This window comes from Littorina saxatilis, linkage group LG15, assembly GCF_037325665.1.
Source record: "Littorina saxatilis isolate snail1 linkage group LG15, US_GU_Lsax_2.0, whole genome shotgun sequence".
Lineage (NCBI taxonomy): Eukaryota > Metazoa > Mollusca > Gastropoda > Littorinimorpha > Littorinidae > Littorina > Littorina saxatilis.
In genome coordinates this window covers 41,891,084-41,911,259 of record NC_090259.1, presented here as the reverse complement: position 1 = coordinate 41,911,259, position 20,176 = coordinate 41,891,084, and the positions used below count along the sequence as shown (strand labels likewise).

Below are 20,176 nucleotides of genomic sequence, written 5' to 3'. Positions count from 1 at the left end.
CCCTCCCCCAGGGTACTGCTGATCGAACTTTGGATGCTGTATTCCACTTATGGAGTCTTATTCGTGATAAAAAGTCTTTTGACTTAGAAATCTGCTTCATCGCCAAATTTTTCTTTTCTCATTCGGTGCGGTTTCTAATCAATCGAATTTTGGGGTAAAATCTACAGAACTACATCTGCTTCACTTGTAAGAACTTGACCCGCTTTTCTCCCTCTGGAAAATTGTACCCAATTATAATTGGTGGGGATGCATTCAGCGTCTGGAGTTTATTTTGGCTGCCGCCCGACGTCATGCAGTTAGCTGCATGTGGTTTAAACGTTTCTACCTGTCTGTATTTTAAATAACAGTGTTGTTATGTTGTGTTGTGTCAGGTTGTGTTGTGTTGTATTTTAGTGTATTGTATAGTATTATAGTATTGTATTGTAGCGTATCGTATCGTATCGTATCGTATCGTATCGTATCGTATCGTGTCGTGTCGTGTCGTATTGTATTGTATTGTATCATATCGTATCGTGTCGTATCGTGTCGTGTCGTGTTGTGTTGTATTTTAGTGTACTTTATTCCCTGAGCTGAAGCTCGCATTTTTCATGATCCGCTAACTTCGACCATTATTTTTAATAATCACTGAGACTCGCGGCATGTAACCTCTACGCATTGTATCGTTTTGTATCGTGTTGTGTCGTGTCGTCAGTGTCGTGTCGTGTTGTGTTGTGCTGTATTGTGCTGTGTCGTGTCGTCAGTGTCGTGTCGTGTCGTGTTGTGTTGTGCTGTGTCGTGTTGTGTTTTCAGTATCGTGTCGTGTTGTGTTTTACTACACGGCATTGCATCCTCAGTACAACATTGCATCGCACTGTGCTGCATTGCAGTGTACTCTTCTGTATGGTGTTGCACTGATTGCACCGCACCACGTTCATTTGTATCGTGCTGTAAAGTAAACACTAACCTGTACTAACTAGAGCACGTCTCTGTTTCTCAGTACTCAGCACTTGAAGACTCAAGAGTTTACTTTCGCTGATGGGGTCTATGTCGACCAAAAGAATGTGATTCCCTGTAGATGGAGTTCTTGTAGGGGGATTCCCTGTATACAGGGAACCACACAGGGTGGAGTTTTTCAATAAATCTTGCAAACTATACTCGAATTTCTAAGAAATATTAAAAAAATATCGAAAAACATCAAATTCTACCGATGTCACTAAGCGTCACGTGACTTTCAGCGATATCAGCGAAACGCAACAGGAACTACACCCTGTGGTATTCCCTGTATACAGGGAATCCACCTACAGGAATTCCACCTACAGGGAATCCCACTCTTTTGGTCGACATAGACCCCATCAGCTGTACTTACCCTGTAAGGTGAAGAACAATTGTTTGGCGAAGGGAATTGACTGTTCAGCCAGCTCTCTACCACAAGCGCTGTTTTCAGGGTCGGGGCTATTAGTGCATCGTACAGGTCTGAAATAAATACAGGCCAGCGATGTGATGGGTGGATATAGGCAAGAGAGCGGGCACAGACAGACAGACTAGACAGACACGTACGTAAGCTTACGCACGCACACAGACACGTTCGTACGCACAATGACACGCGCGCACACACACACACCCACACACACCCACACGGCACACACACACACACACGGCCAGGGGAGGATCACATCATTCTTAAGGGGGGGGGGGGGGGGGGGGGTTCCAATTTTATTTTAGGGACAATTCGAATACACGAAGCGTTTAGTTGAAGGCGCGAAGCGTTCGCCCGCCCCCCCCCCCCCCCGAAATTTTTTGATTAAAAACAGGAAAACTGAAGCAATCTGGTGCAATCTGAGCCAAGAAACTTCCCCTAATACACCTTCCAAAAAGTAAATTTAAGAAGACAAATTTGGATCAAAACAAGGACAATTGTCCGATCTGGTGTAACCTGAGCCAACAAATTACCCAACTACTTTCTGAAACCGTCACTTAGAAGACAAAGGCCTTCTCCTAGTGGGTTCCAGGGGCATGGTCCCCCGGACAATTTTGATAAAAATCAAGGAAAATGGAGCAATCTGGTGCAATCTGAGCCATCAGTTTTTCTTTATTTTCAAATTTATGTATTTATTCTTTTTTTTCTTTTTTTTTTTTTTTTTAGGCGCGGGGGGGGGGGGGGGGGGTGTTCCGGAAACCCCGGAAAACCCCCCCTGGACTAATCTGCCCCTGCACACACACTGCTTTTAGTCATACCTCAGGCAGCTATCCGTTAGAAGAACTACCAAGTTTCATTGACTTGCGCCCAAAGAGTCAAGAACTGCGATTTTTTTACGAATTAATTTCGTACTCGGACCCGGCTGGTCTTGACCTATTTTTGGATCTAAATTTAGATCAGGTAGATCACCACATCATGCACAAAAAGACACGTCACTAGCAAACTATGTCAGACATCATCATGAGTTTGTGTAAAACAAAATGGAGGCCGGAATCACTCAGTCAGTTGAATCGAACTCTGACCAAACACCACGTAATAACTAGGTTAATTTATGCACACGGCTCGCGTGAACAAGAAACTGTCGAGCTTCACAGATGTCGTCGTTAGGTAGTTTTGGGTTTGTTTTACTACCATAAGAGGATTTTTGAACTGTAAATGCACTCAGCTGCAACAAAAACGCAAAACGAAGGCTGTGAGCTGCACTGTGCCTTTAACAGACGACGCTCGGAAAGTAGGCTACCGCTGTCGGGTTTGCATGGGTTGTGAAAGAGTTGCTTTTATTGAGGCAAACTTTTCCACGTGATAGTATATAGGCTAGTCACAAGCGAGGGGGATGTCTAAAAAAAACTGGACAAGGAGCACGCTTGGGGAAAGTTTGCCTCTATAAAAGCAAGAGTATACAATTTTTCACAATAATACGGCAAACCCGACATAGTTATTTCCGGAGTTCGTTTATTAATCAAATTTCATTTTGGTTTAAGCGTGTTTATTCAAATTCTCATACCAAATTTCATTTTGGTAGATTGTATATAAATATATTTGATGTTTAAATAGTATGTTTTTATTCATAGTTAATATGTGGTTTGCGCTAAATAAGCTGTCATTATTATTATTATCATTATTTGGCCTAAAAAAAAAATAGGTGTGGTTACGGTAACCCGACCTACCCTATTTTTAGGGGCCGACCCTATAACTTTTTATTACATTTGTCAACAAAAAAAAACCAAAGTCGCGTAAGGCGAAAACACAACATTTAGTCAAGTAGCTGTCGAACACACAGAATGAAACTGAACGCAATGCCATTTTTCAGCAAGACCGTATACTCGTAGCATCGTCAGTCCACCGCTCATGGCAAAGGCAGTGAAATTGACAAGAAGAGCGGGGTAGTAGTTGCGCTAAGAAGGATAGCACGCTTTTCTGTACCTCTCTTTGTTTTAACTTTCTGAGCGTGTTTTTAATCCAAACATATCATATCTATATGTTTTTGGAATCAGGAACCGACAAGGAATAAGATGAAAGTGTTTTTAAATTGATTTCGACAATTTAATTTTGATAATAATTTTTATATATTTAATTTTCAGAGCTTGTTTTTAATCCAAATATAACATATTTATATGTTTTTGGAATCAGAAAATGATGGAGAATAAGATGAACGTAAATTTGGATCGTTTTATAAATTTTTTTTTTTATAATTTTCAGATTTTTAATGACCAAAGTCATTAATTAATTTTTAAGCCACCAAGCTGAAATGCAATACCGAAGTCCGGGCTTCGTCGAAGATTACTTGACCAAAATTTCAACCAATTTGGTTGAAAAATGAGGGCGTGACAGTGCCGCCTCAACTTTCACGAAAAGCCGGATATGACGTCATCAAAGACATTTATCCAAAAAATGAAAAAAACGTTCGGGGATTTCATACCCAGGAACTCTCATGTCAAATTTCATAAAGATCGGTCCAGTAGTTTAGTCTGAATCGCTCTACACACACACACACACACACACACACACACACACACACATATTTGGATTAAAAACAAGCTCTGAAAATTAAATATATAAAAATTATTATCAAAATCAAATTGTCGAAATCAATTTAAAAACACTTTCATCTTATTCCTTGTCGGTTCCTGATTCCAAAAACATATAGATATGATATGTTTGGATAAAAACACGCTCAGAAAGTTAAAACAAAGAGAGGTACAGAAAAGCATGCTATCCTTCTTAGCCTTCTACTACCCCGCTCTTCTTGCCATGAGCGGTGGACTGACGATGCTACGAGTATACGGTCTTGCTGAAAAATGGCATTGCGTTCAGTTTCATTCTGTGAGTTCGACAGCTACTTGACTAAATGTTGTATTTTCGCCTTACGCGACTTGTTTTTTGCTATGTTACCTTAACCACACCTATTTTTTTTGGTGGCCTTATCAATCACCTGCTTCAAAGTAGGTAAACTTGGCAAAGCTGGTGAGAGGCATGCCCGCGAGAGAGACCAGATCTGCACGAACGCTGGAGTAAGGCGGTCTGCGCATGCGGGTGTTGTTCATCAGTAGCCCCAGCTTCGGGAAGTCACGTCCAATCGCTCCGGGCAGATTGGAGTCGTAGACATAGGGGTAGTAGAACAACAGTTGTTTGGCTGCAGAAGGACACAAAATACAGCAAGAAATAAACTTCATTTGTTGTAAGATGAACAGTATGCAAGTTTTTGTGAGTTTTTAAGAAGAACAATAGATCTGCACCAGGAAGCCAAAAAAGTAAAGTTGCAATTACATTCACAATTCAACGGAAGTACATGCATAAATAGGTATACCAGTCTTCGGTCAGACGTTCACATGGGATTAAACCATCCCTATACTTTATCACAAACTCAAATTCAACACCCTGACTGCTTGCTGTGGTGAGTTGACATTTTGTAATGAATTCATTAGTGCCTTTTACAAAATGATCTCGTTCAAAAAAATACCAGACTCTTCATTTCTGGTATGTTACCAAGTGGAAGAAGGGTTTTGTCCCATGTAAACGTGTGGCCAGATGTGAGACGGTGAGGCGGAGCTAGTATGTCTTCAGGTCAGTGATACTAGCGCTGACTCACCAAGTATGTCTTCAGGTCAGTGATACTAGCGCTGACTCACCAAGTATGCCCAGACTCTTGTATGCAAAGGAAACACAGAAGAGCATTTGTCCGAAGACACAGCCGTTGTGTGCCCACTGGTAACTGCCCTCGCTGTGAGCACGTGGGAATCGGGGAACGCTGTGGATCAGCCAGAACCCTGACCTCTTGTCAAACCCAAGTGTACCTGTAAAGTTGAGTACAAGACATAAGACATAAGATAAGACATCAGATTTTATTTCAACCACGTGCATTACACAGGAATATACCTTGGCCCGGTTTGAGTTCATTCAATACATAGTACCATAGGTCCCTGATAGTCTCTGATTCAAACACAACAACCACACAGAGTGCTAACAGAACTGCATACACACTCACTTACACCCACATACTATCTACACTGACTGGCACATACACACACCAGGGGCGGATCCAGTAGGGGTTTCCGGGGTTTCGGGACCCCCCCCCCCCCTCCCCCTCCCGAGCCTAAAAAAGAATAAAATGAATGAAAAATATATTAAATAACAAAAATAAAGAAATACATTTGAAAATAAAGGAAAAAATGATGGCTCAGATTGCACCAGATTGCTCCATTTCCTTGTTTTTATCAACATTTTCCGGGGGGGGGGGGGGGGGCATATGCATCGCGCCCTCAACTAAACGCTTTGCGTCATCGATCTGTCCCTAAAAGAAATTTGGAACCCCCTCCCCTCTCCCCCATCAAAAAGTATGTGATCCGCCCCTGCATACACACACACACACACACACACACACATTCTAGCACACCGTCACTGACACACTTTTTAGACCCTAGTTATCCGGGTTTTCTATCAATGGAGGCTGTCAATGTCTTCCGTCTGAAGACTCGCCCAGTTTTAAAACCTGATTTTCTCAGATTTCTGAAGCTCTTAAAAGGATTGTTCACCTGTATGCAACTGGTATCGTCACCAGCGCATTACTTACCTTTGGCGTGGCCATGGTTTACAGATAGTTTGCCCGAGGGTTGCCAGTCATTGAACATCAGATAGAAAGTGTCTTCCTTCTGAAAATAGACAACACCAAGCAGATTTATGAAAATCTAATAACAAAAAATCAATATTGAGAATTTAAAAAGGAAACAAATAACACTAATTATCACCACCAAATGTAAAAACAAAACTAACCAAACAACAAAACAAAACAAAAAAGGTTGAAAAACCGAGCAAATATTTACTGGGACTCTAACCAGAACCGCACCTTTGCTTTGTAAAGTTGTTGAAGAGTGTAATACACAGCATGACCAGTGGTGGCGTTGATTGGCTGTGCTGACAGTGTCCATGAAGGGGTTTGACCGTCCATATAATACTGGGCCACACCTTCCCCGAACTCTGTCCATTTACGATGCCTGAGCATAGGCACTTTGTAAACAATGAACCTGTGTGGATAATCAATAAGGTTTGCTTCAGTCAACGGACCGACACTGTGACTGTCTTCAGCATGTGCTGAAGAGCTAAAGCGTCAACACCCACACACATACACACACACACACACACACACACACACACCAGGGCTGGATCAAGTATAACAGAGGGGGGGGGGTTCCAAAATTGAGGCAGGGGTCCATGGGCCGCCCAGGCCCATTGTGGGTTACAGGGGCGACGTTCTGTTGGGGGGGGGGGGGGGGGAGTTCCCCCTGACGGTGAGAACATCATAGTTTGATGAGACAACTGAGGTACATCAGGCAGCCAAGGGGGGAGGGGGGGCAAAACCCAGGCCCCCCCCCCCCCCAGGTCCGGCCCTGCACACACACTCATTCCCCCCCCCCCACACACTGCTGGAACACACATGCACACACACACACACATTGTCACACACACACACATACACACACGGACACATGCACTGACACACACGGGCACACATACACACACGGAAACACACACGCACACACACACACACAACACACTAACACACACACACACACACACACACACACACACACACACACACACACACACACAAAGTAATTTACTATGGAACTTTAGTTACCACATAAACACACACTACAAAAGAGTAAATCAGCATTTATTTTTAATTTAAATTATGTTTTTTGTTGTATAAAACCAAGTATAAAAAGCTGACTACAAACAAAAAATTTTCTAAGTTGCTTTCTTGTTTTGTTTCTTTTTCTTTATGTCTGTGTTATACTGTTCAAAAAAAGAAACGCATAGTTGCTACTTGCCAAATTTGTTTTATTTTTCGAAAAAATTAACAGAAAATCCAATATTTAGATTATTTGTTTGAAATTTGGTATGGACACAGTTGAATGCACACACAGTTCATTTGCATCTTCAAATCAATCAGTCAATTAATACGATTGGGTGCCGAGGCTGTCAAGTCAGTAGGGGGTGTGACTGCCTTGAGCAGCAACAACTGCCCGGCACCTTCTGGGCATGGACTGGATCAGATGCCGGATATCTTGCTGTGGGATGGTGTCCCACTGTCGCGGACAGTTGTATGTAGTTATAAGGTTCCTTGGTCGGGCGTTGCTGACAGGAGTAGTAAGGAAGCGCACGTCTCAGGCCTTGCGCAATGCGCAATGCGCAAGGGTAGGGCCCATCATAAAGTGATAGGTTAAGGTGCCTGTGTTTAAGTAGTGATAAGGAGATATTGCGGATAAACGGTTTATTGCGTTTTATATTTTGTCATGTGATTTCATGTGCCTGTACCTGTTGCTCGGTACTAATGACCACTCCAGCTGGGGTAAGTACCAATAAAAAGCAGTAATTCCCCCCATTTTCTCCGCGCTTCGCGGAGCCCTCTCTCTTTAATAGCTATGTAGTTTAGTGCCCTGACAGGGGAGGTGTCAGGATAAAACAATAAAAAATGGTACCCCTACTCTTTGCGGAGCCCCCTCGCCGATAAAACCACCAGAGGTGGGCAGCAGTTAGAGAAGTTTAATAGGAGGTGGTTTGCCTACCCCGACTGTTGATTAGGGTTTAATGCTTAGATTAGTGCCAGACAAATGGTGTGGGGTGGGTGTGGAAGTTAGCTCGACTGATGAGAGGGCTGGGAGCTGGTGTACACATATAAAAAAAAGTTTTAACAAGTAGACTCAGATTGTTGGTTTTTATGTGGGTGTTATAAACATCAGAGGTACATTTTACACCGAACACGAGTTGTTCTACAGTCAGTCATACCTAATGTTAGGTTAGAGACTGATCACGTATGAGTATTGCACCACAGAGATGCAAGACCTAAACATGTTAGAACTTGTTGATTGGTCAGCACTAAAAATAGAAACGGTTGTTCTACGTACAAGGTTTTGATAGGTACACCAGATAAGATAGGTATTATTTTGTTTTTGATATTTATTTTCTTCGTTGTTGCGGTGTTTAATTTTTTTAATTTTGTTGTTGATAGACTATGTAAGAGGTAGGGGTATATGTGTGGTGGAAATTAAATGTAAGTGCAAACACACACACACAAACATACACACACACATACACACACACACACACGCACACACTCACACACACGCACACACGCACACACACACACACACACACATGCGCGCACGTTTTACACAAGTACTTCCAAACAAGAAGGTAAAAGTCAGACGTAAAGAGTAACAAAACAATACATAAACTACTCACGTTAGCATTCAAGAGTTATACAGACACATAGTTATTAACTTTTCCAATATGATCATTTTATTATAAAAGTGACATCAGTCTTTTGAATATTAAAAATAAAAAAAAATTAACATTTTGCATACACATACATTAAACCAAAAAAAATCCAAATCATGATTGTTAATTTAAAGGAACGAGGTGGTCCCCGGATTAGTTGTCAACTTCATAACCACTTCTTGGTGTCACAGGAAGAGGATTTACGGTTGTGGCAGGACAGTAAGCCGGACATGTGGAATACAGGGGTCGCTGCAGCTGCTGAGGGTATTCCTCGCTTTGTGTCGAAGCCGTGGCTGTGGTTGATGGTGTTGAACAGTAGTAGTCTGACGGCGGACACTCTGTGTGATTTTTCGGATGTTTTTTCTCCTGCTTCTCCTCTGTGGGTGACAGAGAAGATACCTGTTGGTGGAAGTCTTCTTTGAGTTTTTTCTGCACTCTAAGCAGTTTCTGAAACTTTTTCAAGTCCAGGGTGACTCCTCTTTGGGTGGGGACAACACGCCCACCTTTGGTGCGGGTGGGAACAGCATAGTGGCGAATATGGATTTTTACAGCCCCTCTCCACGTTTTTACTGAGGCAAAAAGGCTTCCACCTAGCGGGTAGCGTGTAGCCGGCTGTGGTGGCTGCTTCATGGTCCCTGAAGGCATGGTCGACTCCGCAAAAATCCTCTGTAGTGGTCTTTTTACATCCGTCCTGTCTTATATACACACTCGCGGCTCATGTACATCTTGATTATTCTGGTTTCAACGGGTCCACACTGGGTTAGCCTAAGGTCACGTGGGATGCTATGCCGTTTTTCACTCTGTTGCATCACTCACAGAGCAGTTGTTCAGTCACATGAGTGATAACCCTTTTTCGAAACGCTGTCGTTTCTGTCCACTTCCACACAACAACCCGCAAACACCACCAGGAGACCCCGTCTGGATGTGTCTTGGGTAATGCTACATTCCAACGACTAAGAATTTTGTCTCGATTTAGGTGTTCCCAGATTTTATCTGCGACGGTTCTAATGGCGTCAACAGTCCACCGTGTTGAATAGTCTTTTTCTTCTCTCTTTTTTTCTTCAAGGCGTTTGCAAACATCTCGTTTTAACTCACTAACAAACATCAAGAACAAACTGTTTCGCAGGTGATCTTTAACTTTGAGAATACCAGCCTCCAATTCTTCCAACATCTGCTCTAAAGAGGGACTGGCCGTCTCCATCATGACTTTTTTTTGTTTTGTGTACCTCTCTTTTCTTACTGGCACTCTTCTAACCCTCTCTCTACTTTGGTGGGTACGAGATGAAAGTGGTGGTGATGATTCCGCCCCTTCTTCTTATATAGACACATACACACACACAAGACACACCCAATAAAAGGAATAAAACCGTTTACAGACCTAAAATAAAAAGACGAAGCACACGACCTCAGTTTCTTCTTAGCTGTTGGACCAAAAACCATACTCTTCGATCATTACCCCAAAGTCTGTTGGGGGAAAACACACGAAGCGTTCGAAATAAACTGGCGCCGCGGCTTTTCATCAAAACATAGTACAATACATACAAGCCACAGGCTGAACTCGTCAAGTCTTGCAAAAGCCGTGGGTTGTACACGTGGGCTGAACTGTGTTTCAGCATAAAGTTTTCAATAGCGGGGTGCACGGGTGGTAAACCAAAACTATCGAAATATTCCGCTTGTCCAAGTCCATCAAACCAGACACACACCCAGTGTTCCCCCGGTCCTGTACTGTGATCTGTATTAATGACAAAAGCACTTGGACGTCGCGTGTTCACCTGTCGTGGGAGTCTGTCTCTAGGAAACACACCTCGAAACACACGTCGGGTATGAATGTCTCTCCCCAACACTCGGCTAATGTCTTTGCTGTTCATAGTGCAAAATCAGTCAGGACCTGGCGAGAGCGATCAATCTCGATCATACTGTCCATTTCACCATACACAATCACCATCACAGGCACTGGAAGGGCTTCGTTGAACTTTAGTTCCAGACGCAGGGCACCGCTTTTCACCAGTTCAAACTGATCTCCATCCAGAAGACTGGGACTCAGGTCAAAGCTGTAGATAGCATACCCCAACTCAAAATCACGCAGTTCCATGTAAGACCCCGCATCTCTGTTGGCGAGACCCGTAGAAGTCATGAGGCTGAAGAATGACCGCACATACTGGTGTTGTTCAAAGTTCGGTGTCAGGGGTTTGCCGGGGATCTGTTTTCCGTCTAGGTACAGGCTGAGAAAGGACAAGCCTTGTGTCTTGAAGTGGTAGGGATTACGTGAGGCTTGACCGTTGAAAGCAGCGCTGTCCACCAAGCCAATCACCAGGCGGTTGGGTGTCTGACTCAGAAACAAGTTGTCCTGCACAGCACTGTGGTTGCCTGTGGGAATGGAGAAAGTCTTCACAACGACCCTTTTCAAAGGATACTTGGCCGTACCTTTTTCCAGCGCTTTGGCGTGAGCGAGGCTCACCGCGGGGTTCAACTTGACTTTGCGAACAAACAGGGAAGCATGTGTGATGACAGTGCGGAAACCCTGAAAGGGGTCAGGAGACATCAGGTGGAAGATGTTTTTGGAGGGAATGAGTCTGATCTTTACGTCCACGCCGTTCATCATGTAGCGTTCCTGGTGCATGATGTCAGCATGAAGTCGCCCCATCATGTCTGCCTCTCTGCTCCGCATGGTTTGCTCACGACGTACCTTCAAACCCCAGTTGTCATCCCCTTCTGTTTCATCCAGATGGTTGGAACTATCTCGGTAATACATGGCACTGGTGAGGTGACTTTTCTTGGCTTCTCTTCCATAGTTGAGGGTGGCTTCAAGGTAGGCACGGTAGGGGTAGGTGTTCTCTGAATTGGTCACCAAAGTATCATTGAGACTGATATCCACCTGGGAGAACAGGCTGTGCAACCAGTAGTTGACAGGAGCCACATGGGAATCAGCATCCAAGTTTGTTCCGTCTGCTTTGGTGATTTTAGCTCGCACATGGAGATACGTGTTGCTTAGATCCAGGTACTCGGATGTAGCACCACTGATGGCAAACTCAATAGGGGCTCCTGGGGCCAGAGTAGCCAGAGGATGATATTCTACAAACATTCCCTCCTGCACAGCTGTCTGTGTTGGGGGTACAGAAAACAAATCCAGTCCAGTATGTACACTTTCACATGACTGAGGGTGGGCAAGCGCCATGATGCTTATCCAAAAATATCGGCTGCCGTCGCCCTCCTTCTCTTCTTCTTCTGCCTCCCAGTCTGACCTTGGTGGCGTGGTGTGGATGATTTTATACGTTTCCTTGCAGGTTCTCCAGGCGGCGCGGCTGTTGTGCCTGTCACTCGACCCACGGCTTGGTGAAACAAGCGCTTCCCTGCATTGGTAGCTCTCTGCTGGAGTGACGACTTAACACTACGCCCAGACAGCACATCCTGAGCCACCTGCATACCTGTCCTAGCCCCCTCTTTCAGCAGAGCTTTTCCACCACTTTTCAAAAGAGGTACAAGGGCTCGACCAATACCCCCTAAGAGATTGCCAATGCCATGACCTCTGTAGTTTCTTCCTCCTACAAACACGGGGAGACCGTGGCCGACCTGGTTGCAGTAATAATCTTCATAGAGTTTTCCACTGCCCTGGAAAGGGGTTAGACGAACCATCTTCTACAAATGGTCGGTGCGTCTACGACGAAAATGAAGCGTTACCACCGTCTTCCCTTGCTCAAATGCGATAGGTTTTCCCGTGTCCGTTGTTAAAAGCATTTCCACCGTGTTGAACTGACAACGAGTCAGTGGCAAGTAATGAGGTTTTTCGAATATATGATGAACGACTTCTTCAGTCTTCTTTTTAATTGGCACCGTCCGCAACAATGGGACTAATGTGTCTCCGACCACTCTTTCGCGCACCAAATCACAGTACACGTATATTGCGTGAAAATCTTGATGTAAATCCATCATAGCTTTACCGTCAAAGTGACCAGGGCCTGTGATGGTTTGTTGGGTGACATCTGTTTTCAAAATTCTCATCAACTCGGGGCTCATCCACAGCGAGATATTTTTGAGTAATTTAACACGTACTTTTTTTGCTGCTTTGGTGTAATAAAACCTTACATAGTGCGTAAGACTTATATCAACCAAGAGCTGGTTTAGTGAGTCTATAAAAAAAAGCAGGTGAATCATACAACCCCTCTGGTAAAACTAGAGTATCACAAGAAATAACAACACCTAATGGGACACAAATTCGAAACTGACACGTGTCTTTTTCCACATTTACATACGAGTTGTTAAACTGAATCTCAGCCAACCCACACTCGTAGTCGGTGCCCAGGTCAATTGTTTGAGGTAGTTTTGTGTAGTAGTGACTCGCGTTGTTGTCAGGGTAGTGCTGCAAGGAGCTGTTGCTGGGGAGTGTCAGGTAGAACATGATGAATGAAGACGTTGTTACTGTCCCAAGGGTGGATCAATGGAAGGATTAGGAAGCACGTAGCCGAGACAACTTCCCAGTAGGGCCACCCACAAGTTATCCGGTCCGCGACCGGTTGTCAGATTGAACAGAGACACTCCAATCACCACATAAATAAGGAGCATCTGACAAAGGAAGACAATCTCGCTCCGAGGGACACGACGTCCAAATACACGCCACAGCTTGGATGTTCTTGGTCGCTTAACAACACTGTCTGGTTCATCCAGAGGCGTATTAATCTTTTGAGTTTCCTCCATCAGAACCACTGAAGCTAGTCCGTGTAGTGGGTCAGTGCCGTCTGTGGAATCCAAGAATTGAATGACGGGGCATAGCCGAGCCATTTGACTAAATACTCTTTCTGTTTGCCTTTTCCAGGGCGTTGTTCCAAAACAGCTTCAATGCGGTATATTTCTTTCTCCCCCACTTTCTGCAGTTCCTGTTCATAAAAAGTCCCCAACAGTTCTTCTCCGTGATCATCTTTCAGCACATAGGTCACGGGTGTGGTTGTCTTGACTTGACTGATGGTAAAGAGTTCCTCTGTCCAAGAAGGCATATAACCTTTTTTAAAGACTCTTCTCGTCTTGCTGATTCGCACACGGTCTCCTATATTCAGTTTAGGTGGTTTGGAGAGAGTTGGACCACCATACAACCGTTGCCACACTTCCTCCTGATTAGCGATGGTTACGTCAGCAGGAGCTTTCTTAATACTGCGGTGGTAGGAATGATTGTAACCACGCACCAGCTTAGCCAAGACTTCCACATACCTCACTGAACTTGTTCTGGTGAAATACCTCCACAGTTTGTCTTTCAAGGTACGGTTGAAGCGCTCCGCCATTGAGGCTTTAATGTCATCATTTTCTGTCACAAAAAAGTGTACCTTTGTTTTGTCCAAAAAATCCTGGAACACCTTGTTTTTAAATTCGCTACCCTTATCTGTTTGTAGTCTCAGGGGTTGACGACCTCGGACAAAAATGCTTTTGAAGGCTGCCACCAGAGAGGCCCCTGTTTTGTCCTTCAAAGGCACCACCCACGCGTGTTTGCTCAGCACATCAATACATGTGAGTAGGTAGGTAAACCCGTCATTGTCTTTTCTCAGCGCTCTAACATCAATCAAATCTGCTTGCCACTGATGATCTATGCCACCCACGATGATACGACGACGAGTAAACTTTCGCCGCACAGGTTTGTGTAGTGTATAGGTGTCTTGAAATGTCAACCACTTTTCAACTTGTTTTTGTTCTTGTCTGGTGGTTCTTCTCAAAGCCTCCACTCCACCCAAACTTCCAGGGAGTTGACTTCCATAATATCGACGTCGCAGCTTCTCAGCGACTTTTTTCTTTTTCACTGGCATTCTGCTCAAGAATAAGATAGCCACGTCCTCTTCTTGGGCGATGGAGAAGGAAATGATACTCTTTCTGCAGAAGGAGATGCTGAGGAAGGACTCACAATTCTTCTTCTTCTTCTTTTTGTCCTGGTGGATGGTCTTCCTCTATCACCCCCCTCGCTGTGCATCCACTCCCATCGCCCTGTGTGACCAATGAGTTCACGAGGGATATTAACCGCTTTTAAACCTCTTGCAAACACTTCCCACCCTTGAGGATCAGGTGCATTTTTACGGTAACGAAGAGCATCATTCACCAGATCAGCCATGTTGGTTCCTGCTACTGTCTGTCCCTGGTACACGAGCTGTCCTTGTTCATTCCACTTGATGTCAGAACTGTCCTTGGTTATATCCAAAAGCAACTGAGCCTTCTTCTTCAAGGTTTTTGGGACACTCTCCAACACTCGTTTTTCTACCCTAGATAGGTCCTGAGCTTTCTCGACCTCATTTAGTTCTGTCAAAGGTTGTTTTGCAGGTTGTGACATCTCCACTCTTCCAAGGGGTTTGTTTTTATATTCTTCAACACGCTTAAGAAACCGCCACAAGACTTGTTGGTAGGAGTCTGCTTTTTCATGTTTGTCCACATCCTTCTCGTCTAAAATACCCCGCATCACTTGATCCATGTCCTTCAAACTTTGTGAGGTGGCATCAGGTACTGGAGGTCCACCTGCAGAGTCCCGCAAAGAAGCCAACACACGTGGCTCAATCAAAATCATCTTTTTGGTATGGTCCATCGCATCAGAGACCCAGGGTCCCGAGCAAGCCAGACACAATGCCTAGCACAGGGTTCAAAAGAGCCTGAAGAAAACCGCCTTTCTGTAGGATTTGCTTTCGATGTTTGACAGATGTTGTTTTTTTTGGCTAAGACCCGTAGGTTCTGTTTGTGTCGAGACAACCGTTTCTTCTGTGCGGGCGTCAGCTGCACATGGCCTTTTAAGATGTTTAGAGAGCACTCGCACAACGCATGGATCAAATCTGGAGAAGCTCCTTTCAATACGGCCTTAATCACGGCAGGCTTAGCCCCACACAACAGCCGCAACATGGGTACATTTCTCTTCAGGCGTGCAGACATGGTTATTTTTGAAGGTACACTACAGGGTGCTCTGGTGGGAAAAGTTTTGTCCTCAGACGAAGATGATCGGGTGTCGCTTGTCGCAAGTCAAACAGCAAATAACCGTGAGGTATAGAAGTCGCATCTTTAAATGCCTCTTGGACATACTTTAGCTTCCCAGGGTACATCTGCTTGGCCAGATGGGTGATCTGTGAAGCATCTCTTGGGTTTTTAAACACCACCAGGTAGTGACTGTTCAAACTGATCGTCCTCTGCTCTTTGTTTTTTCCGAACAGGTTCTGTACAATATACATTACACTCAGATTCCGATGATGACTTTCTTTGGTGAATAGTTGTGTGACCTTGTCGTTTGTCTCACTCATCAAATCATCAATGATGACCAGTCGCCTTTTGACCCCTGTCCACTGTTCCACGTCGGGTAAACCCTCCACAAACGTCACATGTCTCATCTCATTGTAACCAGACTGCCACGCCCCATAACACCAAATCAATTCCTCTGGAGGGGGTGTCATCATAGCTTGTAAGTGATTCAAATATTGTTTGACAAAATGAGTCTTCCCACTCCCTGTGGGACCGGCAATCACACAGGTAAAAGGATGTTTCCACCTTGGATCCATTTTCACATACTAAACTAAGATCCTATCCTTATCTTTATTTATTAGCTCAAAACAAACACACAAAAAAACAAAAAAACAAAAAAACCATCTACTTTAAATTTTATATTCAAAACTAACTAGTTATGTTAGTCTTTTTTTCTACCATCCAATACACACACACACACACACACACACACACACACACTCACACACACACACACACACACTCACACACACACACACACTGTCACACACACACACACACACACTCACACACACACACACATACACACACACACACACACACACTCACACACACATACACTGTCACACACACACACACACACACACACACCGGGCACACACATACACTGTCACACACACACACACACACACCACACACTCATTCACACACACACACTTTCTCTGCGCTTCGCGGAGCCCTCTCTTTAATAGCTATGTAGTTTGGTGCCCTGTCAGGGGGGTGTCAGAGTAAGGCAATTAAACGGTATCCCTGCGCTTCGCGGAGCCCCCTCTCCGGTAAACCTCCAGAGGGGGTCATTGGGTGCTTACGCCTGAGTTATTGCACCACAGAGACGCAAGACCTAAACATGTTAGAACTTGTTGGTTGGTCAGCACCTAAAAATAGAAACGCGTAGTTAGAATACGGCGGTGATGCGGGCAAAGAGGGGTATAAATAAGATTCTTCTGGGGCTAACTCTTGAGTGTCTCTTCGACTTTACAAGTGGGTGGTGGTGAACAAAAACAACTATGGCGACCAACAGCAGCAGCAGCAGTGACGCTAACACAACGCCACAACCGGCCTCAACAGATTTGGTAAGTTGATTTTGTTTTTATATCTTGTAAAGATAAAAAAAATAAAGGTAGCGTGTTACTTTTTTTCTCAGACATAGCTTTTTAGAAAAATAAATGTTTTTATGTAAGATGTTTTTTTTTATATTGTTTTTTTGTAGCTCAGACATAGTTTTTTTTTTATTGCAGCGTAACCAATGCCCGCACTGTGAACAGGTTTTTACACAAAACTACAACCTTAACGTTCATGTTAACGAAGCCCATAACAAAGCCAGACCTTTTCTCTGTGCTATGTGCGGCAAGTCGTTTAGCAGAAAACACGGCCTTGCTCGTCATGAAAACTCAAACAAAAACTGTCAAGATGCCGCGAGTCGGACACCTCCACCACCAGTGCCGACAGGCGGACAGAAAAGAAAAAGTTCGCCTTCACAGGATGCCCCTCCCCCAAAAAAGGGATTAAACAAACGAAGTCTAGAAAAAGAAAAAATCAAAAAGTTACCTTTTGAAGAAAGACAAATGTACGAAAAGCATTGGAATTCTGTTAAATCTCATAAGCGGCCTGGTAAACTCCAGTCAACCTATACCATTCTCTGGAACCCTTGTTCTGATTTCCCTGATTGGGACGAGTCGCTTCTTGATCTGTTCCATGAACAAAACAAACGCTTCAAAATCAATTTTTCTCACTCTTTTCTTCTCAAAAACAAAGAGTCGGGTGACTTGTCTTTCTTTCATGCCTCAGTCAATAACCACTCTGTCTTACAACGACCGCGCCTGATCAACTCAAAACAGGACTTTCTTTCTTTTCTTGGTGAAATCAGTGACCATGACATTTTAGAACAAGTTAGACTCGAACGCCCAAACTCTCGGTATGCTGTTCATACCATCATGTCTTCCAGTTTCTATGTCACGCCTTTGACTGACTTTCCTATCGGATGTGCCTGTGGTAGTCTACCTGACTACATCACAAACACACCGTTCTTGCACAAACTCCAAAAAGATCAGAATCAGCATTTTCCTTATACTGATGGTCTGTGTCTCTTTCGCTGTCTTGCTTTGCACAAAGGAGCCTCGCGTCATTCTTTGCAAAAACCCACAAAAACCTTGTTCAAACAGTGGGCCGGACATTCTCCCCCTGTCCACTTTTCGGGGGTCACTTTGTTTCAACTTGAGTCGATTGAATCTGAGTTTAAGGTGAACATAGATGTGTTTGAGTTTGATGAGAACCAAACACCTGTCTGTCTCGTTCCTCTGCGTCGTAGCGCTTACAAACATTCTGGTGTTATGCGTCTCTTGCGTTACAAAGACCATTTCATGTACATTTTAGATATTGATAAACTCGGTCATGCGTTGGCTTGTTCCAAATGCGGGAAACTCTGGTCGTCTTTGTCTCAAATGAATCGACATGAACAGACTTGTCAGGGTGAGGGCTCAAAAGAAACCTTGAAAGGCGGGGTTTACTCACCACCTCAAAACATTTTTCAACAGCTACAAAACCACGGTGTTCAGGTAGCCACAGATTTTGTTTTTCCCTACAGAGCGACGTTTGATTTTGAGGTGTTTTTTGACACAGATAACTTGCCACAGACAAAATCGGCTGAGTCTAACTGTACACAGTATACAGCAAAACATATTCCTCTTTCTGTTTCTGTATGCAGTAATGTTCCCCATTTCACAGAACCAACCTGTTTTGTGAGTAAAGGTGACCCTCAAGAACTAGTGGATAACATGGTTAACTACCTAGAACGTATCTCCGAGACCTCCTGCGCTCTTCTTTGTGAAGAATTTAAAGATGTGTTTGATCAGTTGACTGAGATCGAAGAGACACAACAACAAGAGACAGATAGCCTCAACATCCCCGTAGAAAGACTCAGACAGAAATTATATGAGTATTTACAAGAACTGCCTGTCGTAGGTTTCAATTCTTCCCGCTACGATCTGAATGTGATCAAACCTTTTCTCATTGAAAAGTTTGTCAAAGACAAAACAGCCCATAACGATCTTCCAAAAGACGACAGTCAAACAGACCCTGTTTTTGAACCAGATGGTTTTGATACCGTGGGTGAAGAAGAAGAAGAAGAAGAGAAAGAGGAAGAAGAAGAAGAAGAAGACAAAGAAGTCAAAACAGAGGGAAAAAAGAAGGCCCCTAAAAGACCCCCTTTCAAGTTTGTTGTTAAACGAAACAATCAGTATATGTGTCTTTGTACAGACAAACTTCGGTTTCTCGACATCAACAATTTTCTTGCGCCAGGTTTTAGTTATTCCAAGTACCTCAAGGCGTTCGGTGTCGAAGAGCAAAAGGGTTTTTTCTGTTATGAATACGTCACTAGTCTAAGTACACTAGACGAAAGAGAACTCCCACCCCATGCAGCTTTTTTTAGTAAGCTCAAAAACTCAAATATTTCTGATACAGAGTACGCTTTTTGTCAGCGTGTGTGGACTGAAAACAAAATGACGACTTTGAAGGATTTTTTGGTGTGGTACAACAACCTAGATACAGGGCCGTTTCTGGTTGCTTTGCAGCATCAGATTAGTATGTACGCTAGTCTGCGAGTTGATTTGCTGAAAGACGGTATTTCTGTCCCCGGTGTGACACTGAAGTATCTGTTTGACACGTTGTCTTCAGATACCTACTTTTCACTTTTTAACGAAAAACAAAAAGACGTTCACGCACTTTTGCGAAAGAACATTGTCGGGGGTCCGTCTATTGTCTTTCACAGATACCACGAAAAAGACAAAACACACATTCGTGGTAATCAAGACAAGCCGGTACAGTCTGTTCAGGGATTTGATGCAAATGCGCTGTATTTAGCTGCACTCATGCAAGACATGCCCACAGAGCACCCTGTCATTCGTAGAAAAGAAAACGCTTTTAAAGCGGAAAAAACAGATCCCTACGGTCAGCTAGCTCGGGAATGGTTGGAGTGGGTCATGGCCTCAAAACAGATCCATCTCCAACATAAGTTTAACGCGAAAGAGAAGGCCCTTGGTCGAAAAAAGATTAGGGTTGATGGTTGGGATGCCGCAAATCAAATTTGCTATCAGTTTCACGGATGTTTGTTCCACGGGCATGACTGTTCTGTGACCGCCGGTAAAACGACTAACCCTGTCACCGGAAAAACACTAGTTGAACTCAGAGAACATACAA

General features: G+C 43.9%; 1 protein-coding gene across 2 annotated transcripts in view; it reads right to left on the bottom strand.

Moving 5' to 3' along the window:
- Positions 1-20,176, bottom strand: part of LOC138949352 (deoxyribonuclease-2-alpha-like) — a 36,956-nt gene that overhangs the window by 1,312 nt on the left and 15,468 nt on the right. For both annotated transcript variants that reach the window (XM_070321146.1, XM_070321145.1), the window contains exons 3-7: positions 6,300-6,477; positions 6,027-6,105; positions 5,086-5,250; positions 4,389-4,589; positions 1,346-1,452 (exon numbers count right to left, since the gene is read on the bottom strand). In XM_070321146.1, the coding sequence (XP_070177247.1) occupies positions 1,346-1,452; positions 4,389-4,589; positions 5,086-5,250; positions 6,027-6,105; positions 6,300-6,477 (730 nt within the window). The remainder of the gene's footprint in view (positions 1-1,345; positions 1,453-4,388; positions 4,590-5,085; positions 5,251-6,026; positions 6,106-6,299; positions 6,478-20,176) is intronic.